A 27,253-nucleotide genomic window follows, 5' to 3' on the forward strand; every position below is an offset into this window, starting at 1 on the left:
ATGGCAAAGCCTTGGCTGGGAGCACCATGTGGGGAGACACCACAGAGGGCTGTGAGGATGGTCTGCCCTCAAAAGACAGCCAGGATCCTTGCTCTCAAAAACCCAGCATCTGCTGATGCCTTCCAGTTGCCTTCTTTTCTGATTCTGGATTCACATCTTTCCTACTCCCCTTCCTTTTAGAGAAAGGTGGCAGGAAATAACCACAAGTAGAAGAGGAATGAGTTGCAACAACCATTAGTACAAGGAGTAAAAGAAGGGCAGTAAGAAATGATTCTAAAGTCATTGCTACATAGGTCCAGATGTCTTTGAGCCTTCTTTGCTATTTGCCTTGTCCTTCAGGGTGTTATCAGTGTGATGTTCAGTCCTCTGTTATTAAGACACCAAAGAACAAGTCAATCTGTACTGCAAAGCCCTTCAAATACTTTTGGGAGGAATTCAGAAACTGAGAAAGACATTGAATAAAAATCCTTTAAGAAATTTAAACACAAGGCTTTCACTGAAGAAAACTGCAAATTTAGTCTATATTCTACCCAAACTTTTCTAGAGCCATCAGCTTGCCAGTACATGTAAAGAAACCCAACACACTGGTAATCACCCATACAGTGGCAGCTTTCATTAACCAAGTTCTTTAATTATCTGCCATTTGCAACAGCTGAGTACAGCTTTGCAGTGGTTCTGATGAGCAGGGATCACTGTGCTTGCTGACAAGGCCACAAGAACAGGTCAGAAGCTTGCTGGAAAAGCACCTTCCCCTGCTCATCCATTAGGTGGTGCTCCAAGAGAACCAACGAACAGGGCTCCGCAGCTCCAGAAGGAGCAGAGATATCCTTATAATCTTGTCAGACTCCAAGCTATGGCAGAAAAGTTGGAGCGTTCTGGGGAGACAATTTAAAGTATGACTTTCCCTTCTTGAATGTTTAACATCCCTGCAAAACATACCACTTACATTCCTTCTACTTGGCACTTCTATTGTTCATTGTTTATTGGATTACATCTTTTATATTCTTCTCTTACCCTGAACAAGACGAACAAAAAAAATAAATAAAAAGAATTATCTCGTGTCCATGGTAACCAAACTAACAAAAATAGCTCATTCAGCAAACTGTCATCTTGCATTCAAAGGACTTGTAAAGCTTTCTTATGGCAGCAGTTTGTAAACATTTTTCAGTCTCTAATTCTGAATAAATGGAAGCAGATCAGGAATACAAAGTACTATTTATGCTATCAGCCAACTTTACACTCTTCAAGGTTCCAACAAATCACTCTAGGAAATTATAAGCTATGTGTCTAGTATCTAAATAAGGCAATCCATCAATTCCCACAGATAAAATTAAGAGGGGCAGTATTTTCTCTCATCTTCATCCCCACACTAATAAAAACAATGCAAAAATAAGAACAGCAGCCAAACTCATAAATAACATGGAAGTTCTTGCCTTGCCACTAAGCCCATGCAGAATCAGTCACTGGAGATGGCCAGAGACTGGGACAAAAACTCCATCTTCTTCCTTGTTTGTAGAGCATACTGCAATTTCACAGAATCAAGGCTTGATTCCTGCTGACACTGCCAGATGTTCCACAATTTCCATAATAGATACCATTCGTAAACAAGAAAACACATCAATGGGTTATCATTCTCAACCAGCAAGCATCCATCAGTTCTTCAGACTCTTTCCAAGGATTTTCTGCACCTGGAGATATCAAACTCAACCAACAACTCAGAACCTGCTGCTCCAAGTGACCCTGCTCTGAGCAGTGGTTCTGGACTACACTAAGCCCAGAGGGACCCCTTCATGCTCAGCTATTCTGTGACTACAGTTATCAAATCTGGTGCCTTGCTGGGCACAACTGCCCTCAGACTGAGCCTTCACCCCTTCCAAGTTCAAGCAGGAAGGAGGGGAGCTCTGAGCCTTTCCAGCCCATGTCAGCTGAAGAATAGTGAGGTCAAAGATCTGAGTTAAGTTAGAGAGCTGGCTTGTCCTTCCATCCCAGCTGCACCACCTGTGCCACCCTCTGGGAAACAGAAAAGCCTGGCTCAGGCTGAACTGCTGCTTTCCAGCCTGGCTGAACCAAGAGCATCTTGCCTGCTCGCACTGAGCACAGCCACATAAAGGTCAGATGGTGGAGAGAGAGGACACCTTTTTGTGAAAAGATCCAAGGTAAACTCCTGTCCCAGATGAAGGCAGCAGGAGCTCTGAATATTTCGGACACATAGTTGAAAAACCCATCTCAGTTAACAGTCCTGCCCTGTGAGATTGCAGGAAGCCATCTCACATGATGCTCCTACTGACTCGCCATCTTAAAGCCATCTGGTTCTGTTTCCTTCCACTCATCTTTCTGAAAGTCTCTCTGCCCTGGTGATCAGGTTCCTCTTCAACATGACCACGTTCACACAGCCAACAACCACTGTTCTATTGCCAACTCTGATCTGAGACTAACGGGGATCCTTCTCCCAGGTTTCCAGCCCAGCCTGTCTCATGCTGTGCCAGCACACATCCCAGTGACCATAGCTAAGCATGCTGCTCCAGAGGTGAGCTCAGAGGTGCCCTGCACAGCCATGTTCAGATTTCCCAAGGAATAACTCTCATAAATCCTCAGGTAGCTGCACTTATTGAAATTCATGCAGTTCCTGTGAAAGCCTTAATGACATTTTTTTCCTGTAATAACTGGCTTAATCACTCCCTTTGCAGCGAATGTGTGCTATTCTCTGCTGCTGTCTAAGGGTGGTTCATCTGCACACAAAGTCACCATTGTGGATGGAGAGAGCGTGGGGCTGGAGCCAGGAATTTATGAGCTCTTATCCCCAGACTGCCAGTGACCTTCCGTGTGGCCTCCAGAATAACGCTCAGCATCTTTGTTATTTTAGCTGTAAAGTGGGAAAAATAATCTTTATTCATCCACCTCAAAGAGGCGATGAGAGGATTTTATGCAGTGCTCAGGGTTTAAAAGTTTCAAAACAAATTTTATAATGGCCAGTCGGAGCTTCCAAGTCCATTCTCAGCTCATCTCTTGCCACCTCCTCCGCACTCTGTGACCGGGGTTCTCTGGCTATTTCCCTGCGTGCTGTAGAGCTCACTGGGCTACAGAACAGTTACAGTCAAAATAGATCTTAATGGAGAAGCTGCTAAAACATTGAATAATATTCTTCTCACATGATGCCACACTAACCAAACTTTGGAACTGATCTACCTATTACTGAAGTCAAAAGGAATAAATAAGCCAGCTCTTCTTTTCCCCCTTTGAAGAACAATGCACGGCATGCGCCCTGTTTACTGATTTGCAGCATCCCACCCCAAAGCCTCAGGAGGTCAGTATAAGGAAAATGCAGAGCAGTGCACAGTAGCTCCCGGATCTACCACAGGTACAGAGCAGGATGTGAAAGCTGCCCCAGTGCCTCTGCATGTCACTCTGCGCCAATGGTCTCAACCGGCCGCAGCTTCAGCCTTTGTCCAGAAGTGGTAAGATACACAAAAGTATACTTCTGTAAAATGGTGTCAAATCTTCTGAATCTGCCCATGGAGTAACTTGAATGTGTTGTCACCAGGGAACAACTATTTTTTCACCTTAGCAAGGCAATTAACGCACCTAATAAAACTACTGAAACTTTTGAACGTACAGCTCTGTCTGGTTGGAAATATTAAGAAGTACGCTTCAAGGAATGGAGTACCTCCTAGCAAGAGCCACAGAAAAGCTGGTTGCTATGCAACTCAAGTATTGTCCACATTATTCTTATCAAAAGATGACATTGTATAAAATAATATAATCATCATCTTCTTCTTCAAAAAAACCAACACAAAAACCATACACAAAAAACCCAACCACAATACAGTAAAAGGCTGCTCAGGGGTTGGGAATTGGCAATAGCTCAGAGTGCTGTCAGAAATCTGACACTGATGGTACATACTTCATCAGTTACAGAACCATAATGTAATTATTATGATTATTTAAACGGCACCCTTGATAATATATATAAATTGCATTCAATAAAGCGAGAGAACCCGGAGATATCTGCTACATGCTTGGAAAATAAATGCTTGTTCAAGCAAGACTGGGATAATATCTTCATCTTGCAAAGCCAAGCAGGCTGCTTTATGCATGCACTGCCCTTACTTGTCCACACACCATTCCTTTTACTACATACATCGAATATATATTTCAGAAAAATGTTAATGCTTGTGTGTTTTAGCAGCCTAATAACACCTTAAGGGCTTTGTTCTAATTACCCAAGAACAGGTTCAGAAAATAAGAACTATCCAACTTTTCCCTCTCAGCAAGAGAAATCTTCTTTGTGGTTATCTGGGTTAACTTATTAGGAATTGTGTCCTGCTGGATCCTGCAGGGCAACTAAAACACTGCTATGGATTATGGGTTTAGAACCCATTAATGGATGACCCATAAACAGATCATATAGTGCTACCTGCAGCTACTCAGTGATGTGGCCAAAGGCCCAGCAGGAAGGGAAGGTGTCCCTGCTCCACCAACTCCACCCCGTAAAGCAGATTAATGCGAGACCAATAACTTTCAAATTACCAATTGACAGTGCTTTATTTTTGATCTTCCATCAGAAAATGCAGCAGAAGCTGAGTTCACACTACTACCAATGCAGACTGAGCTCAAGATGGACATGAATAGCAACTATGAAATACTTATGAAATAAGGACTGCAAAGAAGCAGCCAGTCCATGTTGCAATTCCACTGACTTTTACCACTGCTGCAATGAGATATTTTTGAGAATTATTAGTCGATGTGCAATCCGTCGAATTGCTGTCATTACAGCAATCATGAGGATATTTCATTTATTTCATAATTTAATGAAATTAAATTCCACCACAAGCACTTGATCACAAAACAGAAAATGTGACCTCTTTTGCCTTTGATTTTAGGACACACAGCTGAGTGAGCTTACCCAAAACACTTACTGACATCGCTGTCTACCTCTGCAAGAAGAGCAGAGATGGATTGGCATGTTTAGTTGAGCAGGGTAAGTGGTGACTGTCAGAGGAGCCTCACCACCGACACTCAGCTGGATTTGACTTTCAGCAACTTGCATGAATATACACGGAGCCTTCCAGCCCCCAGGTTTATTACATGAGCACACAAATACCAGCAACCGCCATCACAGAAAAAAATATTACATTCTAACGTTCTCCTTTAAGCAGATGGATGTGCAGTCCTTAAACAAGAAGTTTACCAACATACTTCAAACATCCTCTTCCAGCTACCGTGGAATCTGATGTTGATTTAGCCCACAAAGGACATTGGAACTGAGCAGGTTAAAACTTCTGGTAGCCAAGTAGCATTTCATTCCTCTTCAAGCAAGCTTTGCCAGTGGATCAATCCCTCCCTCAGAAATGGCAAGAAAGCGCTTGGAATTCTTGACTACAGACTCAATCTGCAGAGTTCTTGTCTAGTGGCCCCTATCTCTTAACTTTAAGTACACGTAGTCCAACCCACATTAAACACGAGGTGAAGTGAGCATCCTGCAGAACTGATCCAGCAAGTGTTCACTGATACTTATTGCTGCTCTGCCACAAAACTTCACATCTTTCTAAGGAACCACGATGTCTGTAACTTTCCATCGATCATTTCAAACAAGTCTAAAAAGACAGACTGCCAGAGCTAAGCAGCAAGTTAAAATGACACAGGGAAAACACAGAACAAATTGTGGTTATTTTCCCAGTGTGAAGTTCAAATTGTAAGGAAATGCCTATAAACGTTCTTTGCATTCGTACACAATGAATCAAGTTCAGAGATCTCAACCTCAACCTCCTCCATTTAACGTAACCCCTCCTTACCTTGCCATAGCTCAGCAGGATTATCCTCACCAGGACAACGTTGATGTGAGCACCCAGGGATTCATCGTGGTAAATTTCGTTAACCTGCAAAAGAGGGCAGAGCTTCAGCCACAGTGCTGGCAACAAGTACCTCTGAGAGCAAATGTTAAAGCAGCACCTTTGCTATGCTGTCATTAAAACAAGGATAATTTGTGATCATGCATAAAAAGGGCAAAATTCCACCAATGTTAGAAGGAGGGTTTTTTTTATTTTCCAGCCTCTGAACAGGCCATAATTCACTTCAAATAATTTTAAATCAACATAACATCATCAGATACTTCATGTTAGCGGGAATTTGAATGCCAACCTAGACAGACTCATACGTATGTGCAGTGCATTGTGGTGGACTCCATGACAAAGCTCCTGCCTCTGGAGGAAGAGCCCCCAGTCCCTGCCCTGTCCTACTCTGTGTGCCTCCCTGACCCCACACACTGAAGCACAAACCAGAGGTTCTCCCTTCTGTGTGAGACCACTCATGGGAAAGGGGCTCAGACACACGGAGAGACAGACCCTGGGGCTGCCTGCATCCCAAAAGGGATGTGCTAGATCAGCTCAGCTGCACCCTGTAACTTCTCCATCTGGGACCCATCAAATGACATTCTGACAAGAGGATATACCTCCCCCAAAGCACCTGGTCAGCCACATGGGCTGACTGGATGGTTTGTCACAACCAATCAACGTTAAACTTTGCAAGCAGAACGAAAGCTAAAAAACACCAAGCATACAAAAAAACCCTTTTATTTTTTACAGCAGGGCTATGTAACGAAATGCACACACTGTTACAGATCACCCTATAAACACACAAAAGAGAATGGTAAATATTTACAGTGCAAAATGAAATGTGGACGCATGAAGACAACTTAGGAAACACAGCCACAAGCGAGCTAGGTAAATATCAGCTGTTAAAGGGGCCGATCTGGATACTCCATGATGAATGGATGCATGAGACCAGGACGTTTGCTGGCACCGATGTGCTCTGCCAAACAGCAGGGGGTTGGCTTCACAAATCAGAAGTGGCAGATGAGATATTCCCTACAGGGCAAGTGTCTTCTTGGTAAGGATTGCACCAAACTGGTCTGCCCCATGGACAGAAACAAGTCTCATTTCTTCCTAAAGCACAGATTGCTTACTGCAGCCTAATAAGTAACATTTAGAAGAACTTTCACTGGAAACACAACAAGAAATAACGTACTGTTTCTTCAGTGAGCTCCACTTCCAGCAGCTCATCCTTTATCTCTGTAAAAGCAATTAAAACTGAATACATCAGCGTTGATTGTACTAAGCAATCTCGACTGACATTTTGAAGTGGATTTAAATTCATTTTATCAGTATTTTTAATATAGGAGCCTGACGTTCTGCCTGGTAAGAGGCCAGGTTTCACATCCTGAGCATCTCACAGCAGTGGCTGTGAGCAGCAACCCACCCTGACCTGCTGATCTGCTTTGTAAACAGTAGTTCTGGAAATGACATCACATATTAGTGCACATAAATACTACTTGACAAGACTGATGTTATATTCCTGTACCTAAAAGATCTTTACTTCAAGAACCATTACTGAACACAGATTGTAAAGATGTGAGATATGAACACGCATTCTGCATTACAAACATACTTTCACCCAGGAAAAAGACCCTCACACGTTGTCAAGGGAGGCAGGGAAATTAATGTGCCCCATTCTTTGTGTACAGGGAAGACAAGGCACACATCTGTGATGTGAGGCCAAAATACTCTGTACATCACCTATACGTGAAATGAGTACTGAACAAGAACTCCTCTGTAGAAGACAGTAAGCACGGCATGTAAATAAGAATGTAATTAGTTCATAACGCATAATCCAAATTGCTGCACACCACTCTCTCATTAACTTCCAGAATTTAACCTAAGCCTCTTCTAACAATGGCTGAGTAACAGAACAACCGTATCACTGTTGCGTGCCAGAATGAAACTTGGCATGAAAACGCTGATGGAACAGAACTGAAACACTGTTTGACTGTTCATGCAAATGACATCTAACAAACAAACTGTGAATGAACAGAAAAGCACAAGCACTGTAAAAACAGCCGCCTGGTTCTCTTGGGATAGTGGATTTTCTGCAGGACAGTGGGTTGATTCAAAACTCCAGGTCTTGGTTTCATTAAAGAGGACAAATCCAACCCCTCCTCATGCTGAGCTGAATGGCACCCTCTGCTCCGTTCTCAAAGCTGCACCGTGGCTTTCCCAGCAGCATCTTGCTGTGCACAGATAATACACTGAAACAGATGCTTTACCTTTTTTTTCCCCCCACTATGACCTAAATTGCACCTATTTGTTTCAGGAAGTTATTAGAGAAATGAGATCCAAGTAATTGAATGCTGTGCTCTCACACACTGACAGGGGCCTCCGCAAACCTGTGCTCAGCTTCCTTAGGCTTCCACCTGCCAGCCCCACAGGGGAGCAGCATGAAGCACACACAGCCTGTTATGTGGGACACAAAGCAACCCAGCATCCTGCGGGCACCGAGCTCCTGTCCAACACAGCTGCAACGTTGGGCACTGAAGTGCTTGTTCAGATAACAGACATGGAACAGGTTTGGATGTCAATATAAATAAACAGACAGGTGTGAAAATGGTTACACCGTACTCCTGCAACACTTTTGCTCTATTCCTATGTATATCTGCAGGGCATCCTGATTTATATCGACCAAAAATCAGAACAGATCTCTTGCACTTAGATCAGTAAGGGTCACAGACTAAAACTGTGCTGCTACATAGGAAAAGGAGAATGCACAAAGCTCATCTCAAAATGACAGCTCCTGGACAGAAGGCACAGAAGATTTCTGCACTAAATCTCTTTAGATGTCCACAGTGATTCAGCATTTACAGAGGGCGATGCAGAAGGCTGGGTAAACTTGAAAGCATTCAGTATCAGTGGAACACTGTCGAGAGACTTTCACAGAACTACTGTCGTTCACAAGCTATTTTGAGGTAACTTTGTATCATGGTTTATTTTTGTGGGATATCTCAAAGCAAAATATGCATTTCTATTTCTGCTTCTGTTTAGAAACCAGGTTGGCACCGTTTGGTGCTGCTTAAGAAAACAAGCACTTGATTTATTATTTTTCCTTCTGTCCCTCTCTGCTCATTCTATGTCTACTGCCCTAAGCAAGTTTGAAGCCAGCAGAGTAAGTAAGTAGAATACACTGAAACAGAAAAACCACAAAAAAACACAAAACCCAACAACTGAAGCAAAGCTAAGCTTTTGTGAGACGCACCAGGCTTTGTTAAAGAAACACTGCAAGTTTTTATTATACAGAATTGGTCCCAATTTGCTGGAAGGGAATTTTAAAACTGTTGTAATGCAAATAGCACCAAACAGCCGCAGCTCTGCTGGTCTTGATGCAGCACAGGTTACCTGCAGCTTACAGAGCTTGTAGGGGAAATGCAGAGACTCCCCGAGTCCCTAATTGAATCGATGTGCAGTAAGAGAACCACGATCTGCATATTTTGGCAAGTCATCAGCAAACTCATTCATGCGGTTTGAAGGAGTTCTCTGCTCTGCAGAGTTTAGCAGGGATCTGGGTCCCACTGAACCATGAACCGTCTCAGTTGAGCTGGTCCCCAGGCATGTCCCTGTGGCCCCATGCAGCACCGCTTGCTTGGGTGAGCACTGCAGCCTCAGGCTCAGAAGCACACAGCTCCAACTGACATTGAGTAGCTTCAGTCTCTTTCTGCCATCAGCCTCTGAGGGATGTGACCCAGCTACAGCAGCCAACAGAGCCACAGCCAGCCATTTGCAGAGGGCACCATACGAGATGCAGCTCATTCATCTAGCTTTCCAGTCACCATACGCTGCTCACCCATCCAACCCAATTAGACAGCCATTGGATGGCCCTTACATCCTTTCATGGGCACTGTTGCAGAAATATCCCATGGCTACGTGCCGCGGGGCAGAGCAGAACCATGCGTGTGGGACAGCACAGCTCCTGGCAAGCCATTGCTCGAGCCCAGCCTGAGCTGCAGCTCATTCATCAGATGTTAATTATCTGCAGCAAAGCCTCAGTGCCTGGTGGGCATCCAGCAATTGTCTGTCTCTGTAAGGGCTGGCTGGTTTGAATTACAGGCGAGGAACCAGAAATGTCATGGTGGATACTGAGCGCAAATGTTTGTAATCTGACCTCTCCCAAAAGAGAGGTCTCTCCCGCTTTATTTTTATGTGTTCTCACTTCAAACACCACTATCCTCTTCAGTTTTCATCACCTCCTTTACGCTTTTGAAGTTCCCAAAGTAACATTTCTAACATTCCCAAAAGCTTCATCTTAATCCCACAGGAATAACACTATACCAACTCTGGTGGATAAACTATGGTCACATAGAAAGTCATCAGGCAAAATCCGGGGCTTTCAGTTTCCCTTTTTAGGCATTTCCTCACTTCCTCAGAGAGGAACTCCTTTTTTCTCCCTGCACATCATTGTTGAGCATCACAAGGAAAAAGGAATAATGAAAGCACACAGCACATTTGCAACTTAAAGGTCAATCTGTGACCTCAGATTTGGAAAAACACTACTCTGCTCAAAAACACAGGCAGTGGGAGTTTGAGGAGTGCCTGGCAATGTGCACTGTGAAACAGAGATAAGCATCTGTCGTTTTGTATCTGAGCCTGTGTCCGAGTCCTGATTTACCTTCACTAGTGTGAGAGTCAGAAGATGGTACCAAGTCCAAGTTTGCTGCCTCTGATCAAAATGAAAAACATTCCCCAGAGCAGATGTGCTGGCAAAGCCCAAGGCAGCTTTGTGTTACGGGCCTCTATCTCGTCTTTGACTATAAGATTGGTTTTAGAAAGGTCACAGACTCTGCTTTCTGACTGTACAACTCATTTTTCTCAGTTCCTCCCTCAGGCTCTTGGAACTCCTCATCTTTTGCCCACAAACCACTGCTCTGAGAAGTTTCTCCGAACACTGTGAATTGCATTGACGCCAAAAGACTCAGTATTTGAATTACTGCCTTAAGATCGCTCTAATAAGATCAAATCTAGTATCATAAAATAATTAAGCGGATTAATGCATTATTTTACTACATGGCATGAGGGCGTGGTGTCAATGCAGTAAGTGCGGTGAACTATTTAAGTAGTTCGGTTAAGGAAAGCACCCAACATTTGAAAGCTGATCCTAATTATCCATGCTCCATCACACAAACCACACTGTCACATCGCCAAAGTCCCTGGCTGCAGCCTGTATGGCTAAAGCTCATGTTGGTACTTGGACTAACAGAAAAATCTATCTTTGAACAGTAATTATTCTCTACCGCAACAATATCACCAAAATCTGAGCCCTGGATGTAGCACAGAACATCAAAACAGCAAGGGAGGGTCCAGTTAACTATGATGAGAAATGCTCACCTAATTGGCAGTGGAAATAAACCCTCGATGGAAATGAATAGTTACCACAGGGGTTCAGAAGGACTGCTTTCTACAGGGCTTTCAGTGCCCACTCACATGCACAACTCCCACCGTAAGGCAGCAATCAAGATAATGAATAAAAATCATCTTCTGAGGTTTCATCAGAAACTTTCTTCCTTTCTTTCATCTACTGGTTTGTAATGAACAGCCCAAAAGCGGAGTTATAACTCTCACACATTCCAACGTTCAGCTGAGCTGCCATTCTGCTACTGGCAACTGACGTCCTTCAGATAAAGAGATGCGAGCCTGCATTTGTCACGTGGGGAATTTCTCAGTCGGTTCAGATCTGAAGCTTATACATTGAAGTAAACTGATTCGAAATAATGAGTATTGGTGCTTATAAGTTGCTTAGTTTCTACAAGTCCAATACAGTCTATTTCAATAAGATATCCTTTCTGTCTAAAAAATGCCTTCTAGTTTAAAAAGCATGATCCTGAATACAGACTGCACTATTATTTCAAAGCATTCAAACATCACTTTCTTTTTAACAGCTTGAATTAGACACGCTTTCAGGTTTCATCCAATTGCCAGTTAGAAATCAGCAGCTCTTCTGCCCTTTCCTCTCATTAGGGACTTGCTGTTCTGTACCTGGAAATCTTCATCCCTCATCAGCCAACGACACGAGAGCAGAAATCTCACATATCATGGCAGTATCATGGACACCCTATTAAAGAGGATGGATGACGCATTCAGGAGTGCCTCAGGGCCATAACTTCAAAGAGATGTGTAGTGCTGACAGACACAGGTGAAAGACTCCTGGGGCTTTCCAAAGCCCCCATCTGCAGAACTCCCATGGATTTCAGTTACTCAAATGATAACTGGTTAAATCCATATGCTCTGGAGTCAAATGCTCACTTGAAGTTTGGAAGAGAGAATCCTATGGGCTACGTTTTAAAACTGACTCTTGCTGATTTCAGAGGCATATAAACAATTAAATATTCAGATCAATCTCGCCATAAATGAGGCATTAATCCTCATTTATAATCCGGGTAGAATTCCCGTCTGCAACACCAGGGGGCCCGGGTTCGAATCCCCCCTGTGGAGCAGGGGGTAGAAGTGCCGCTCTGCTACACAGAGGGCTCGAATCCCGGGAGTTGGACTCGATGATCTCTAAGGTCCCTTCCAACTCGCACAATACTATGATACTATGATATGATATGATGAAATGATGGCAGAAACTTCAGCTCTGGGGAGCTGCCTTTCCGTAGCACAAACATTTTGACCACATATCCATTACATGGATGCTACACAGACTAGCAACTAAACATTGCGCTGACACATTGTGCAGTAAAGAAATAGAAAGGAAATCTAAAGATTATTTTCTTGTCCCCCCAAAATACTCCATAATTCAAAGAATGAGCAGCTTTTGGGCAAATTCTTCCAGAATATACTTAAGGACGACAATTGCCAGCATTAAAAAATGAGGTACTTGAAATAAGGCTCAAAAATACTACTATGGGAATATGGGAATAGAGGAAGAAGGACAAACTAAGAAAGGGGCAAGGCAGGGGCCTTGCTGGGGAAAAAACAATGCCAAGAGGGGCACGAAAGTTGAAGACTTGAATATGCAAGGAGCCAATAAGTTCAGTACTATCTGAAAGTGAGCTTATTTCATGAGACTTTGCTGTTTCAAAAAGCAGAAATATTGTAAGTGAATATATTCCAACTCTGCCTCTTAGGAAGTCTTGTTACCCATATTCTCATCCTGGATGCGACACTTAACACAGGGTTCTGGTGGGCTGACCACTAGCCCAGCCATGTGAATGACCAGCTCTGGCTCTGCTCCTTCACCGCAGCAGGAGACCTGCTTAATACTGAGAACTATTTTAAGAGGGTTATGAAACAATCAGAGAATTTTAGCCCCAGGCTGGCTAGCACCAATACCCACTGTAGCACAGCGCCCTGCTCCTCCTCCCACAGCATCCTGCAGTGAAATCCTTTTGTTTCCTGATGAACAAGATAGTTCTCCAATGCCACTTCTGGCCAAGTGTTTTTTAATATCTCCCATACACTAGCAGGAGCAGATAAAATCTCTGATTCCTTTGTTGCTTTCTTGCAGAAATTAAATTACCTTCCATGTTCTTGAGTAAATGACAGGGCTGCAAGATAGCCCCCAAATCTCTCTCCCCTCTTGCAATGGTCCTGCCTGCTAAAGATACAAAGATAACTTTGTGCAATGGGTTGGGCTTGCACTTAAAAATACAGAGGACTGTGCAAGCTGCTATCCTTCCCAGGAAGAAACACCACGATGCACAAAGGAAAATGGTGCAAGTGAGAGGCAGCTGAGGGTCTCTAAAGTGAAAACAATGGCATTTCTTTATGAAGATGGAATGAATGTCTCCGTGGTGCAGAGCAGGGAGGAAAAGATGTCAAGAGAAACCCCGGTTTATGTGTGAGGAATGATGGGAGGGTAAAGACGGGTGACAGGAGGCCTGGCTCACACAGTGACACTGCTGGCAGACAGACAGGGATGCGTGGCTGCAGCCCAAAGCGTTAAAAACCCTCTGGTGCGTCTCTCACCATTCGTTCAGGGCTGTGACTACATTTCCAAATGTTGGGATAAATATTAGCACTGCTATTCAAGATAGCCAGGACACACGGCCTCTGTTTTTTCTCACTTTATGGCTTTTAGGTGTGGACTGTAACACATCACTTAAGCAGCACAAAACAGATTGAATAAGTCATCGCACTGGGCTTGAAAAAAAATATATTGTTTTGATTGGGTTGGTGGTGGGGTTCCACCCAAGATCCCTGGGAAAAGTTAATTAAGGACAACTGCTCACACCATCACTCACAGCAAAACCAGGCAAAGCAGGGAGAGCAGCCACGCTGCGAGCTGGGCGCTGCTTCTGGGAAAGCGATTACGCCTCTGGGAGTCTGGGCATGAGGGACACTTCACCTGGAATTTATTTTCTTCCTGGAAGCAGAGAAACCCAACCCTCTCCATCACCCTTCTATCTCCAGTAAAGGCTTCCATTCCTATTTTATTATTTTATTTTTCCATTTTATTATTTTAATATTCCGTTATTATTTTATTTACTTTCTAAGCACGCTTTGATTCTATCCTTAATGCCTTCTTACTGTACGAAGCTAATTGATTTTATGCTTAATGCCTTGTTAAAGTACAAAGCTAATTGATTGCGCCCATAAAACCAGCAGGGTACACATAATGCAATGGTTCCAGTGGGATCTTCCAGCAGTATCTTACCAGGCCCAGACTGTAAATATGCATTCCCTACCAGCTGGTATCTGCCTCTTCATAGCAAAGCAAGTCTTGGACAGAAAGAAATAGAGGACTGGTCACCATCAACCCATCCTCATCTACAACACACACTGCAGAAACTGGCTGAGTTTAGATGAAGGTGAAGGAAAGACCAGGACAACACTGTGGCTGCCAAAGACTTCCCAGCACCTCCTTGAGCGGCTCCTTGCAGCCCAGACCCAAAGGGAAGGGACACATCCTCTGTGCCCAGCGGGCATGTTTCTGCCTCAGACCTCCCAACAGAACAGCTGCTGCCCGTGCCAGGAGCTGTTACAGCCCCGGGATTTGGTTACACAGGCTGCACTTTCTAAACCACTTGCAGAGACAGCATGCTTAAGAGTTGTTATTTCTTACAATTTTTTGTTGGATGGTTTGCTAAAATTAGGAACAAGTGTATTCCAGAGCTGGAGCATTTATGGCTCCTTTACCATAACTGTATATTTTAATTCTTAAAAATAGTTTTAAGTGACACGATAAGTAGAGTCCTGCTTAATCTATTTCAGCCCGTTTGCCACATTCCTGGTTTGGCCTCTTTGGCTTGTTAATTTAGAGATACATAAAACCATCTGTTTCATTGTAGACTTTGTTTTAAGCCTCAGAGGAAACAAACCACACAAACAGATGAAATTCACTATGTCATTTCTGTTAAAATGCACGCATTCACAGCCATCAGAGCAATAGCTCTACTGTCAGTACAGGTTTTTAACTATTTGCAATACCGCCATATAAAAGCAGTGCAATTGAATTTACATCTCACATCTTAAATTCTATTTGACCTCTCTTTTAAAATGAAAAATGCTGACATTCCACACATTGTTAAAAGAATGCAATAAAGTAATGAGAAAACAAGCTTCATAATTAAAAAATATATCTTAGGATAAAAGCACCCCAGACAAAAGTACCTAACAGGACAGACTGTGCCCATGTGCCTGCTGGTGTCTGGGATGACCAGTAGTCACCTACAGACTCTCCATCCTCTTTCCGCTACTGTGAGCTTCAGCAGTCATAGTCTATCTGTCAAAACCAGAGCAGACCTACAATTCTTATGCAACAGCATTCCACAAAGAGCACATATTTGCTGAACCTGAAGTTTCTACTGAAAATAAACTCCTGTTCCAGGTGAGCACGAGAAGGAACTCTTCCCAGAATGAGTGGCCTATGAAGGAGACCACCACTCAATGCCAATTTTGTGCCAAAGGAATCACGGTTATGATGACTATAACAGAGTCTGTTTTCCTACATTTGATCCCTACCCCACAAGACAGAGGCCTTGCTTATTGGCTGGGGTACCAGAGGTGCTTGTGGAGCTGCCTACTGCTCTGATATCTAGAAAGAAAAGACAGTTCCTTCAAGCGTTCTAGCTTCTGTGTTCCTCACTACCACATTATATAGTCTGCTGCACAACGGTTGGAAAGATGAAACCTTTAACAAAGGAAACCTAAAGGTGTCAGCTATGGACTACATACTAAATCAGTGTAAGTAAGTCCAGTGATTGACTGCATAGCATTTTACTGCAGTAGGCAGGTGGCCTGGAACTGTATGTGATTCTTGAGGAATCAAAGAGTTTAACTGAGCAGTTTTAAAAATGTATAAGCCAATCGAAGTTTCTAATACAGCCCTATTTGAAGACAGTTCTCCAATTCATGTCATTCAGCAGGGAGCTTAGGTTAAGAGAACACGGACCTAAAATGTAATGACTTCCAAGGACCTGAGGCCCTGACCCTACGCCCCCACATCCATCAAAGAACACAAGCGGGACTTTGAGTTTTAATGGTCCCACTGTCAGCTTCTTCCTTGGCCCCTTTTTCTTTTGTTCCTTCTCCCCTTCTGCCTTTTCTACAAGTGGCCTGGATTTTGCTCCTAGACCTATTTCACCTCCTGCTATGAGAAAAGAACCTACAATGTACAATGTATCAAACGACAAAACCAACATCCATCCACCCTCCCCTCACAGCCATCTCACCGTGCAGCTAGCAGGGCTGTACTCACAATGTTCATCAGGGTCAGCAGGTACTTCTGAACGTGTTCCTTCCCATGGAACTGAACAACCGAGTCATCGACCCCCAGAAGGACTTCAATGTTGTAATCATCATCCGTTGCATGCCTCCGGTGGCGCTGCCTCACCCTGTGCGCCTGATCTTCAATAAGGCTCAGTGCACCATCGAGACCATCCCAATGAGTCAGGTTAGGCGCTGCAACCAGACAAACAAACAAGTTAGCAACCAACAGTGGTTAAGGCTCAGGTGGCAGCTAAGCTGAGACAAATTTGAAGCAGCAGCTTTTGTTATGTTCTGAATGTTATGTAACAGCGTAACTTTCCCTCAGTGTCAGTTAAAGGTGACCTCAGTGAGAGAGAAATCTGACCTGAAAGATTGCTCTGCAACATAAAAACAATACTTTCTATAAAGCAATACTGCGTTATAACTACAAGGCCAAAGGGATAGATACCAAGGCCTTGACAAGAAGAATGGAGCTGTTTGCAATAAAATAATTGTTGCTTAAGAGCACTTAGATACATTGAATAATTGAGGTTAGGAAAGACCAGTAAGATCATGCAGTCCAACCCATCCCTACAGTGCTTTGCGTGTTGCTCAGCACCACATGTAAGAAATGCACCATCCTGGGATCTTGTGCTATCAAGGGCATCCTTGATTTCAGAACCACAGGCAAAGGCCAACCCCACAATTTGAACCTGATCTTACTGCCCCACAGTCGTATTTCCAGGCAGATGCTTTTACCAACAAAACACCTGTTCCTATCGAGCAAGTAGTAACAACCCAGCATCCCTCCCACAATGCACCAGCTCCTTTCCTCAATACACTCATATCATTTAGCAGTAGTTGCACGGATCCTCTTTATCATTACAAATCAGGAATGCACTTCAGATATGAGATTCATTTTTAGCCACATTCAAGATTATTTAACAGCTTTTCATTTTTCATTCCTAATTTGTCATGTCACTTTGCATTATTGCATGTCAAAGACCACTCCATCAGGCACAACAGCAGCCAGCATTACTATGAGCCATTACAGTGCCTGTAATAGGAAAAGCTTCTATTTTGGCAGGATGGGATACACTTCATGTGGCACATATGCCCTCAAAATAAACGTGAAAGTATGGAATAATGACATTTCAATTGATAGAATAACAATGATTAGTGTTAATATCATTACTATCATTTGTATTTCAAGAGCCCTAACAATCTCTTGATTTCAGAAAATGTCAGAAAAAAGACTTACATGGACAGGCAGAGGGAGCACTGAGGGTTGATTAAAGGCTTCCAGTGCTCAGTTCAGAGCAGCATAATAGGAAGCAGAGGGAGGAGGCTAAAGTCATCACCTTCAGAGATGAAATACAAAACAACTCTTGGAAATGTTACTAAAGAACGCGGACTCTCCATCTTCATATACTGAAATTTTTACATCAAAATTGGCTGCTTGGGATGAGTGGATTAGCAGGCTCTGGGCTCATTACAGGAATATTGGGATGGCCTTTTACCATTTCTCCATGGAACTTCGAGGACATGAAGCCACAGCCTCGGATAAACAGAGAAGGCCCCATGCGGTGCTGGCTCCTCCATCCCCACGGAGCCGTGATCTCCTCCTAGGCTCAGTCAGGGCTCAAAACCCACCAGCATCCAGCACCAGCCCTATCTCTCGTTTTGCTCCACTGGGACAACCTCAGTGTTAATCCTCACTGGTGCCCAGAAGTAATTACTGAGCTATTACAGCAGGCTCAGGAGATTCTCTATAGGATCATGGGGCAATCACATATTCATAATCTGTAAGGCAAATCAGAGTTAACATACAATTTGACAGTAACTGTTACAAGCTTTCTAGAAAAGTAAGACTAGCTGGCACGGGCTGCTGGTCATGTCCTCTCTCCATTGCTCATGAACAAAAAGCACAGCAATAAGCAGCAAGGCTGGAGCTATCAGAGGTGACACTGCAAACCAGCAGTGCAGTGCCTTCATCCCCACTGTGCCAGAGGCACAGCGTGATCCTGGCATCCTGCACTTACCATCCTGCAGGGCAGGCTGCCTGCTCCTTCCCTGCCCCTCATCTCATTGCCGTCCCGCTGCAGCCCCGGCCGTCCTTCTGGTTCATTAGAAGAGCAATTGTGTTTCTCACATTGCCTTTCCCCCCCCTCTATGCTTTGCGCAGTAATGCTCTGAGAGTCATCTCAACTGCACTGTATTTCACTAAGTCATCCCAAGACCTCTCCATCATTCGTTCATTTTCAGCAACTTTTGCCAAATCAGTGCTTCAGCAGCTAATTATTGGTGCCAACTTTGTTCTCCATCTCCCAAGAGCAGACGCTTGGCATTTGTAGGGCTAACAATAGCCTCTGTTGAAACCTTCTGTGTTCCCACCAGGAAAAATTCACATTTCTGAAAATTAAACGCTGAGAGACAGGGTTGTATTTTTCCCCTGTGCTGATCATCCAGACTAAGCACCACTCTAACAGTTCACCCACAAATCCCTTTAAAAAAAGTCTTCTCTTTTTTAATCCAACAAAACATTCATTGATCATTCTGTGATTTTTTTTCTCCTAATACTGCAGACCTTCTTTCCAGTTCAGTATAAAAGCTGTTGATAGAAGGAAAACTCTGCTTCTGGACTAAGCAGAGAATGGGAGCCCACTAACACCATCATCACCTTGACCCTTGCAGGACTACCACCTCCACCAGCCACAGCATCACAGCCTTAACACTGGAAGCCCGAGTTACCACATTTGTTCCATACAAGAATTTTCCATTGGTGATCATTCAGAATTTCCAAAAACAACTTATTTTGTGGAAACTTTTGCCTCGCTCATTAATCTTTGATATTGTGTGCTTTACAGAAACCTAATTAGATGACATCTTCAGAGTCTGCCTTACCCATCGCAGCAGTCAAACTCCAACAGATGCTGTGAGTTACTGAAGCATGAACATGCTGCTGCCATGAAACTGCCTCTCCCTGTGTTTCTGTCACTCCCTTTAGGACGTTTACCAAAAGTACAGTTGCTGGCTTGCGATCTTGCTTTGTTTTTTCCACAATGACTTTCAAAAACGCTCATGGAAATACAGATGTACCTACAGTACTTACGAGTCACTCACAAAGCTGTTGCACTTTAAAAGCAGTATCAGCTTTAGGGCTCCCCAGTTTCCTAATAAAGCACTTTCTCATCTTTTACCTTCTCTTTCTGGCAGGGGGAAGGGGACTTTCTGGAAAGCCCAGTACAGGGACCACAGCAGGCAGCCAGGTGACTGAACTGCATGACTTGTTCACAGCCATCATCTGTGGTTTGTCAGCAGAGCAGCCCACTGGAATTCCTCTTTAAATAAGAACGTACAGCGTGCAGGCAGGCCAGCAACCGTATTTGATGCAGCTTGTTTGCTCTGCGGACACTTCATCTGTTACTGCAGAGCAGGCAAACACCTGAACCGAATGCTGAACCACATCCTCTGCTTGATGTTGACATGCTGATGTGCTGCTGAGCTCCATTCCCTAGACACACTAGTGAATGGACTCCCAGCTTCCCATTCCTCCATGTGTGTTGCTGCAAATCTTTTTTTTTTCCCTCCTTTCTCTTTAACCACAACAACTCAGCTTGAAGCCCAGCTGGAGCCCACTCTGCTGTGGGGTAGGCAGAGCCACAAGGGCCACCCTGGGCTTCACACCACTCACAGCCAATGACAACACAACGCCAAGACTGGGACTTGCTCTCACCCTGTGGGCAGGAGGCCATCCATCTGCAAACACAGAATCACCGAGGCATGAAAAGACCTCTAGGATCATCTCATCCAACTATCCAGCTACTACCAATACTGCCCACTGACCACCTCCCTTGGTGCCACATCTCCACATTTCTTGAAAACCTCCAATGACAGTAAAACACCACCACCTCCCTGGGCAGCCTGTGACAGTGCATCATCCCTTAGTACTGTGAGTGCAAGCAAAGCAGGCTCTATGGCAGGGAATCACAAGCAGGCAGGATGGGCTTGCTCCAGCTTTCAGCTTCCTACTGCTCAAATACATCTGCACCTCTGGAAAAGTACCAAACCCCTTAACAGCTCACCAAAGAACTGCTCTCTGGGGAATAGCACATTAAATCACAAGTCATCTCCCTGCAATGCTCCCTGCCACCTGCATGCTGCAGGCTTCTGTTGTGCCTGTCCCTCGTGATCAGCTCACTCCCCAGTTAGCCCCCCTTCAAGTACTCCACCAAAATCCTTATTTGTCTTCCATGCTAAACTGAGACCTGAACCACGAAGGTCAGAGGCAACGAAGAACAGCCAACAAATCTTACTTTTTATTCCTTGCATTTTTTCTCCCATTTTTAAGTTTCTCAGCATGTACTTTTGCTATTTCTTGCCACTGTACGCATTTGTGATGTGTTTTGTTCATCTGTTAATCAATAGTTTCTCTGTTTTTTTATTTCCTCTATTTATACAGCTCTGTTCATCTTCTCTTTTGCTTTATTTTCCAAACGTCCTCCATTTGCCTTTCTCCTCTCCCTTGCCATCCTGCTCAGCTACATTTGCCTTCCATAATTTATAAATCCCTTTTTCATACTACTGTCTGCATTTGGACCTTTCTGCCATATGTCATTCATACAAACCCAGGGTAAACCCAACAAGGTGAATTAAAATGGATGAGAGCTCCTGTGAGGTGAAAGCAAATTGAAAGCAGTCTAAACAAGAAGTGAATCAAGCACAGCATGCTGGGCACAAGGCACAAAGCTGGTCCTGCTTAGAAGTCCCAAGAGAACATTGCCTCAACACAGCTTTAGTTTGGAACTCAGTTTTCAGAGGATCTGTGGGATTCCTTGAAGCACAGGCTAACACTGTGGCTGTAACCTGGTACATCCTCACCCAAGAGCAATTATCACAGCTGAACTCTGTGGGTGCGTGTTCAGATTCCTTCTCTTCCATTTTTACATAAACGTAAAGCAAGACCACACAAGTAGTATGAAGACCGGACACCTCACAGAGGTTATGAGTCCCAGTACTGCCTTTATCCAGAAAGAACGGTAATTCAGATGGAAAGCGTTAGGCTGCACGCCCTGCTAACCATATGATCTCATTAGGAGCTCCTTGCCTCTTCATTTACAGTGATGCCATTTCTGGTTGAACCACATTTTGGCACAGAGTTTGCTCCACCCTCCATCCATCAGTGGGAACTTCCCTGCTGGGCTCAAAGCAGGTCCCAGCTGCAAGGAGCACAGTGGGGACAGCAGCCAAAGCCTGCTTACAGTAACCTGCTCCCAGCATTGGAAATTGGTCCAAGTTCAAAGTATCTGAAATACGGCATACGTGGGCCTTCACCGAACACTTCTGAGTATCTCCTGGGCTAGGACAACCAGCTCATATTTGCACAACAAATGCACGTTCGCAGTGTTGTATGGCATATTGCACAATGGTGGGCTGCAAATGCTCACCACTCTCTTTCCTCCTGGTCGCCTACAGAACAGCACAGGAACTTAAATCTGGGACACGCTCAAGAGTCTGCCTGAATCAGAGTTACAAAGAATAACGAAGTTGAAACCTTGAAACCTACCGAAGTGGCAAAATGTAGGAGAACTTTGAAAATTGGGAAAGAAAAAGTCTTTTGCAAAGGATAAACCAATTAGCACAGTGACAATGGCCAGGTGGACATGGTGGCAAACGGCCAGGAGAGAGACACTAAGAATAACCACAGCGAGTTGTTGCCAGGGAGACTTTTTTGGCATGTCACAACAAAGAGAAAAGGTATTACAATGCTAAAAAGAAATGTGGAAAATAAATTGATCTCATCAGGGCCACAGTCACACAATGAATAACACAAAGAGGAGAGATAATTGCTCTGCTAAAAGATTAAGTGAAAGCCAGGTAATGGAATACCGTGGCCTAAAATATATATATATTTACTTTGCAAAATGGTGCAATATCTTATGTTAAAATTTCAACTTTCATATTACAACATAATAGCCAAGAAGGTGAAATGAAAAGAACTGCAAACCAACCAGGCAAACAAAACAGCGTGACCTTGTTGAGAGCGTTTGGAGAACTGAACATAAAGTTTTTCCAGCAGTAAAACTCATCCTTCAGAACATTTTCAGCTGTCAGCCCAACTACAGCAAATCCAGGTTGCACAATGCAGCACTGAGCAATGAATAAGCAAAATGTTTAGAACTTGGTGCTTAAAATTAAGCTCAGAAAGGGTAAAAAAAAAAAAAAGCTACTCAGTAGAAAATTAATTGATGGGCCAACCTCTAAGTTTCACTGATTTGACTGCACCTGGAAAACGCTTATCTTGTAGGAATTTTGGCAAGTCATTGCAAACTGGCCAGCACTGCAGAGCCTGTGACTTGCAGAGCAAGTGGTGAGATCGACTTCTCACATCGCACTGGTTTGCACAGCCCAGACCCACCCCAGGAACACGGCCCCATCCCTCCAGAGCATCCCAGGGCATGCAGACATGCAAAGCAGGCTTTGCTCTAAACAAACCCCACTGAGTTACATGGGTGGGGCTGAGATCTCTCAATCTCATTTGCAGCTAATGCAAATTAGCCACAACACAACATTCAGATAGATGAGAAAGGTTTCCACGATACAAGCTGCATTGCTAAGGGCTCCTTACATCCTCCAATGCAGCATTTATGGGCTACTGGAGTCCAACCTGCCACCCAGATACTCAATGTACGATCCTTATTCCAAGCATGACTAAATTACAGCAAATTAGCACATTAAATGAGCTGCCTCCCTGACCTCTGGCTTTGCAGGTGACACATCTAACAATCCCACTTGCATTTTTAACAGAAAGAAATGCCAAAGCACAGCGAAGGACTTGAATAACAACAGGTTGCAGGAGATGGCAGCTGTCTTCCCACAAGCCAACTGCTCTGCAAGAAGGGGAAATTAAGTTTTAATTACAGCTTAATGAACAAACACTAAAAACAACAAAAAAAAAAAAAAAAAAAAACAAAAACAAAACAAAGCAAACAGGTTAAAAGTCAAATTCCTAACCAGAATGGGTGGGGATGTGGGGTGAGAGGAGGGGTAAAGAATGAAGAAATGCATATAATAAACACTATTGGAGGTAGTACTGAAAGTACACCTGAAGCCAATATACATCTTTCCAGCACTTTTGGCCTTAACCACTGACCAACAAACTTTGCCTTCTGGCAATGTCTCTGAGTAGGACTCTACTGTCCTTTCAAAAGGGAGCTCTTGAGCGAGGCATGAAGCCTCATAAGGTTGTACATGATCCAACCAAATGTTTTCAATGTCAAGTATCACAAACACAGCACAGATCTCATCAGTGCAAATAATGAATCACATAAGCGACAATGCAAACAGGCCCCTGTTCTTCTACATAATCATAACGATCTTTTAATTAGACAAAGCAAACGGTCTGCAGTGTTCACCTTGTGGAGAAAAGCAAAAGAACAAAGTTTTCCAAATTCAAGGGTGAAGAAACACGAGCAATTTGAACTGCCTCTAAGTTCTACCAGCTTCTTCTTTTTCTGAGAATATTATATCAGGAACCATGAGCCAGTCAGGAAAGAAAAACTCTGATTTAATGAGAAGAAAACATCACTGGGGCAGTTTGAGCAATGGCACTGGGATGTACGGTGCCTTGGCCACTGACACTGGCAGGACTTGAATCAGAGTGAGGAGGAGTTATAATTTTACGTAGGCTTTGAAAATACTCTTGTTGCTAAATCTGCCAGGGCTTTCCGTAGTAACAAAACCAGCTGCAATTGATTAAAGACTGTAAGGAAGACAAAACTTTCTTGGGGGAAGCAGGAATTTCTTAAGCTTAAATACGACAGTAAAAAAAAACAACCCTGAGAGACAGAATCGGTCTCTGTTCTAGTGAAAGCACAAGAGCTTCATTCCCAAGGCCTTTCGAAATGAAGGGCAAAGGCTTCTTTTGTCATTTGTACAGAGAGCTCTGGATCTGTCAGGTCCTACCAAAGGCAAACTGCTAAGCACTGCCTCTTCCTATTGCAGTGCGTGGGTGTGACATGGGGCCCACAGACAACAGCTCAAAAGAGAGACTTTTAAATGCAGCCCTTCCGTGGAAGATGCGTTGGGAATGGAAGCAGGTGTAGGGAAGGACGGGAGGAAAAGAAAAAGCAAGGAAGGAAAGAAGGTGAACGTATGCACGGGGAGAAGGCAAATCAAGAGATACAAGCTGGAATAACACCACTGCAAAACAGGAAAGTGAAAAGAAACCACGGTCAATTGTCCTGCTGCTGTTTCCCACCAGGGCTCACTGCTCTCCTGATCCCCGAGCTGAGCTCCAGCAGGAAGGGAGGCAGAAGGCAGCACTCTGGTGTGCGTGAGCAGGGCTCAACCACTGCTTTTCAAGATAAATTTAGCATTAATATCTACGGGCTTTGGAGGGATTAGAGCCAGGTCAACATTCTGTTGTTTAGTTTTCTGGCAGTCCCAAGTTATTTTTAATTCATTTGCAGGTAAATGGACTTGAATACTGAAAATTTTAAGAAGAAATGGAAAGAAATCATTTTGGTTGATCTGAAATCACATTTTTACTCATTTGATATAAAACCAAGCAGCTCATTTCAAGCTTCGCTTCAGGGAATCATTAAAAAATATAAGGTATTTCAAGGGAGAGGAGGAGAATGGCTTGTTTGAAACTCACTGCCAAGAAATCCATCAACAACTTTAGGGTTATTCATTCTCTATCTGTATGAAGTTCAAGGAAAATGCAACACCTTTTATCAATAAAAAATCACCCAACTCAATTGTAAGCACCAGACCTAAAGGGGGTTCCCACTTGTCCCCTTCCGCCATCTATTACCCCTCTCCTAAAGCAATGATCTTCATTTCAGGACCTCCATATATTCACCAGGATATTTAACTGTTCTTGATAAGCAGTTGCACTCAGTGCAGTCCAATTTGTCCTTCAGATTGGCTCGCAGCCCATCAAAATGAGGACATTTGCTTGTCGAAGGCGATGTAGCTGGTAGGATGTAATTCTCCTTGGCAGGCTTTGCAGAACTTCTCCAATAGGGACAAATCAGATTCACTGCACCTCAAAATAAAAGGCTATCAAGAATTACATAACAAGGAATTTATCTCCTACATTAAAGACAGTATCATCTTTGCCAGCATAAGGAAGGCTTAGAATGGTCAGAAATTGCATTTGTACCCACTTTGCAAAGTGTTACAAAATTGCTTTAGCATTAACGATGATTCTACTCATCATGCTGAAAATGAAATCAGACTTTAGAAAGCAAATGGACAATGTCCTAAAAGAAGGGTTGGGAAATCTTTTACACACAAGCACAATAATAGCTAAAAGGAAAGAACTCTGTATTTTCTCAAGGCATCAGTGTGGTGGCAGGGCTGGCGGGCAATCCTTTTCAGCTAATGTTTCTATTCAACCTGTTTTAATAGGGGTCACACACATTGGAAAACTATCAGAAACAATGGCAAACTGAGATATTCAATTCACAGAAATTCATTAAATTGCCTGAAAACGTATCTTTGTTAATTCACATTGATGTTTAGAAGGCAAACAACTCAACAGCTCTTAGAGAACTGGTAGGAGCCGTTAAGGATGATAACACAGCTGCTCCAAAGTTTCAGATGGGCTCTGCCTACTGAGCTACAACAGCAGGCAACTGCTTAGCCCATAGCCGGTTACTTTTGCAGAGCTCAGTGGAATTGTCAAAGCCAACAACAAGGACAACCAAAACAGCCACATTTCAGAGCACCTTAGAAAACTGTTACCTTCTTGATTACCAACTGACAGCTCTGCTGCCACAAGCAGTAAGAGTCCCAGTATTTAACATTTCTGTCTGAAACCGGTAAAAATGGAGGCATCCAAAATCCTGTGTTTCTGCAGCAATCTGTGGGGTTTATCCACACACTCCAAATACTAATACTTAGCAGAGCTCTGTCATCTGTTTCTGCCTACTTAAAGGAGTTGCCAACCCAGCTGCTCTTAGTTTACCTGATGCTAAAACAGTCTGTGATCAATTAAACAATGAACATCAAATCAAAGGGAGCAAACAGAAAACCTTTCCACAAATCATCAGCCCTAACGTCACCCCTTATGTTTAAATTCAGGCACCAAAAGGTAAAAAACCTATTTACAAGTACAACCATCTTTTCTTTACTCTTTCAGAAGGCCAAATGCTTAAATAAAAGCACTGATCATACAAACACTGGAAATATAAATTATTAATGCATGTGGTGCTAACAGAAATAGTAACGTGTTCCCCCTTATGTCAGAACAGAATGTATTTTCAGTTCTCTCTGAGCAAAAAATATAACTTCAGTTGTTCAAGAAATAAATTTACATTTTCCCATTATTTCAGAAGACAAGAGAAGCCTATGCAGCTAAACCCACACTGCTAAACAAATCGAAGCACTAACAGGACTTATTAAAAGAGATAGAGTTATCTTAAAAGGAAGCACGGGGGGAAAACTAACATCTTGGGGTAGCTGAAAAAGGCACATTTTGGGCACCAAGGTCTCTCCAACAGATTATTGTACCCTAAGCATACTTTCCTCTACATCTCTTCTGCAAAATGAGTACCACAAATATTGTTTCCTTCAGTCCACCTGTATTTGTTCACACAGATCTGAGACCACAAACAGAGCTGAAAAGTCACTTTTTTTCTTTTTAAGTTGGACAAAATAGCATTTATTTGGCCAACAATAGTTCCATTGAATTACGCAACAAGAAAAAGACACTGAAGTACCACAGTCAATAAAGACTG

At 43.4% G+C, this 27,253-nt stretch overlaps 1 protein-coding gene across 2 annotated transcripts in view; it reads right to left on the reverse strand.

Annotated features, from left to right (window-relative positions):
• ADAMTS2 (ADAM metallopeptidase with thrombospondin type 1 motif 2) overlaps positions 1-27,253 on the reverse strand; it is a 166,443-nt gene that overhangs the window by 36,823 nt on the left and 102,367 nt on the right. For both annotated transcript variants that reach the window (XR_011905182.1, XM_072348099.1), the window contains exons 4-5: positions 16,516-16,718; positions 5,793-5,876 (exon numbers count right to left, since the gene is read on the reverse strand). Coding sequence is in view for 1 of the 2 variants with exons in the window: in XM_072348099.1 (XP_072204200.1) it covers positions 5,793-5,876; positions 16,516-16,718 (287 nt within the window). In the remaining variant the exon portion in view is untranslated. The remainder of the gene's footprint in view (positions 1-5,792; positions 5,877-16,515; positions 16,719-27,253) is intronic.

The sequence above is a fragment of the Excalfactoria chinensis genome, chromosome 13 (genome assembly GCF_039878825.1).
Source record: "Excalfactoria chinensis isolate bCotChi1 chromosome 13, bCotChi1.hap2, whole genome shotgun sequence".
NCBI lineage: Eukaryota > Metazoa > Chordata > Aves > Galliformes > Phasianidae > Excalfactoria > Excalfactoria chinensis.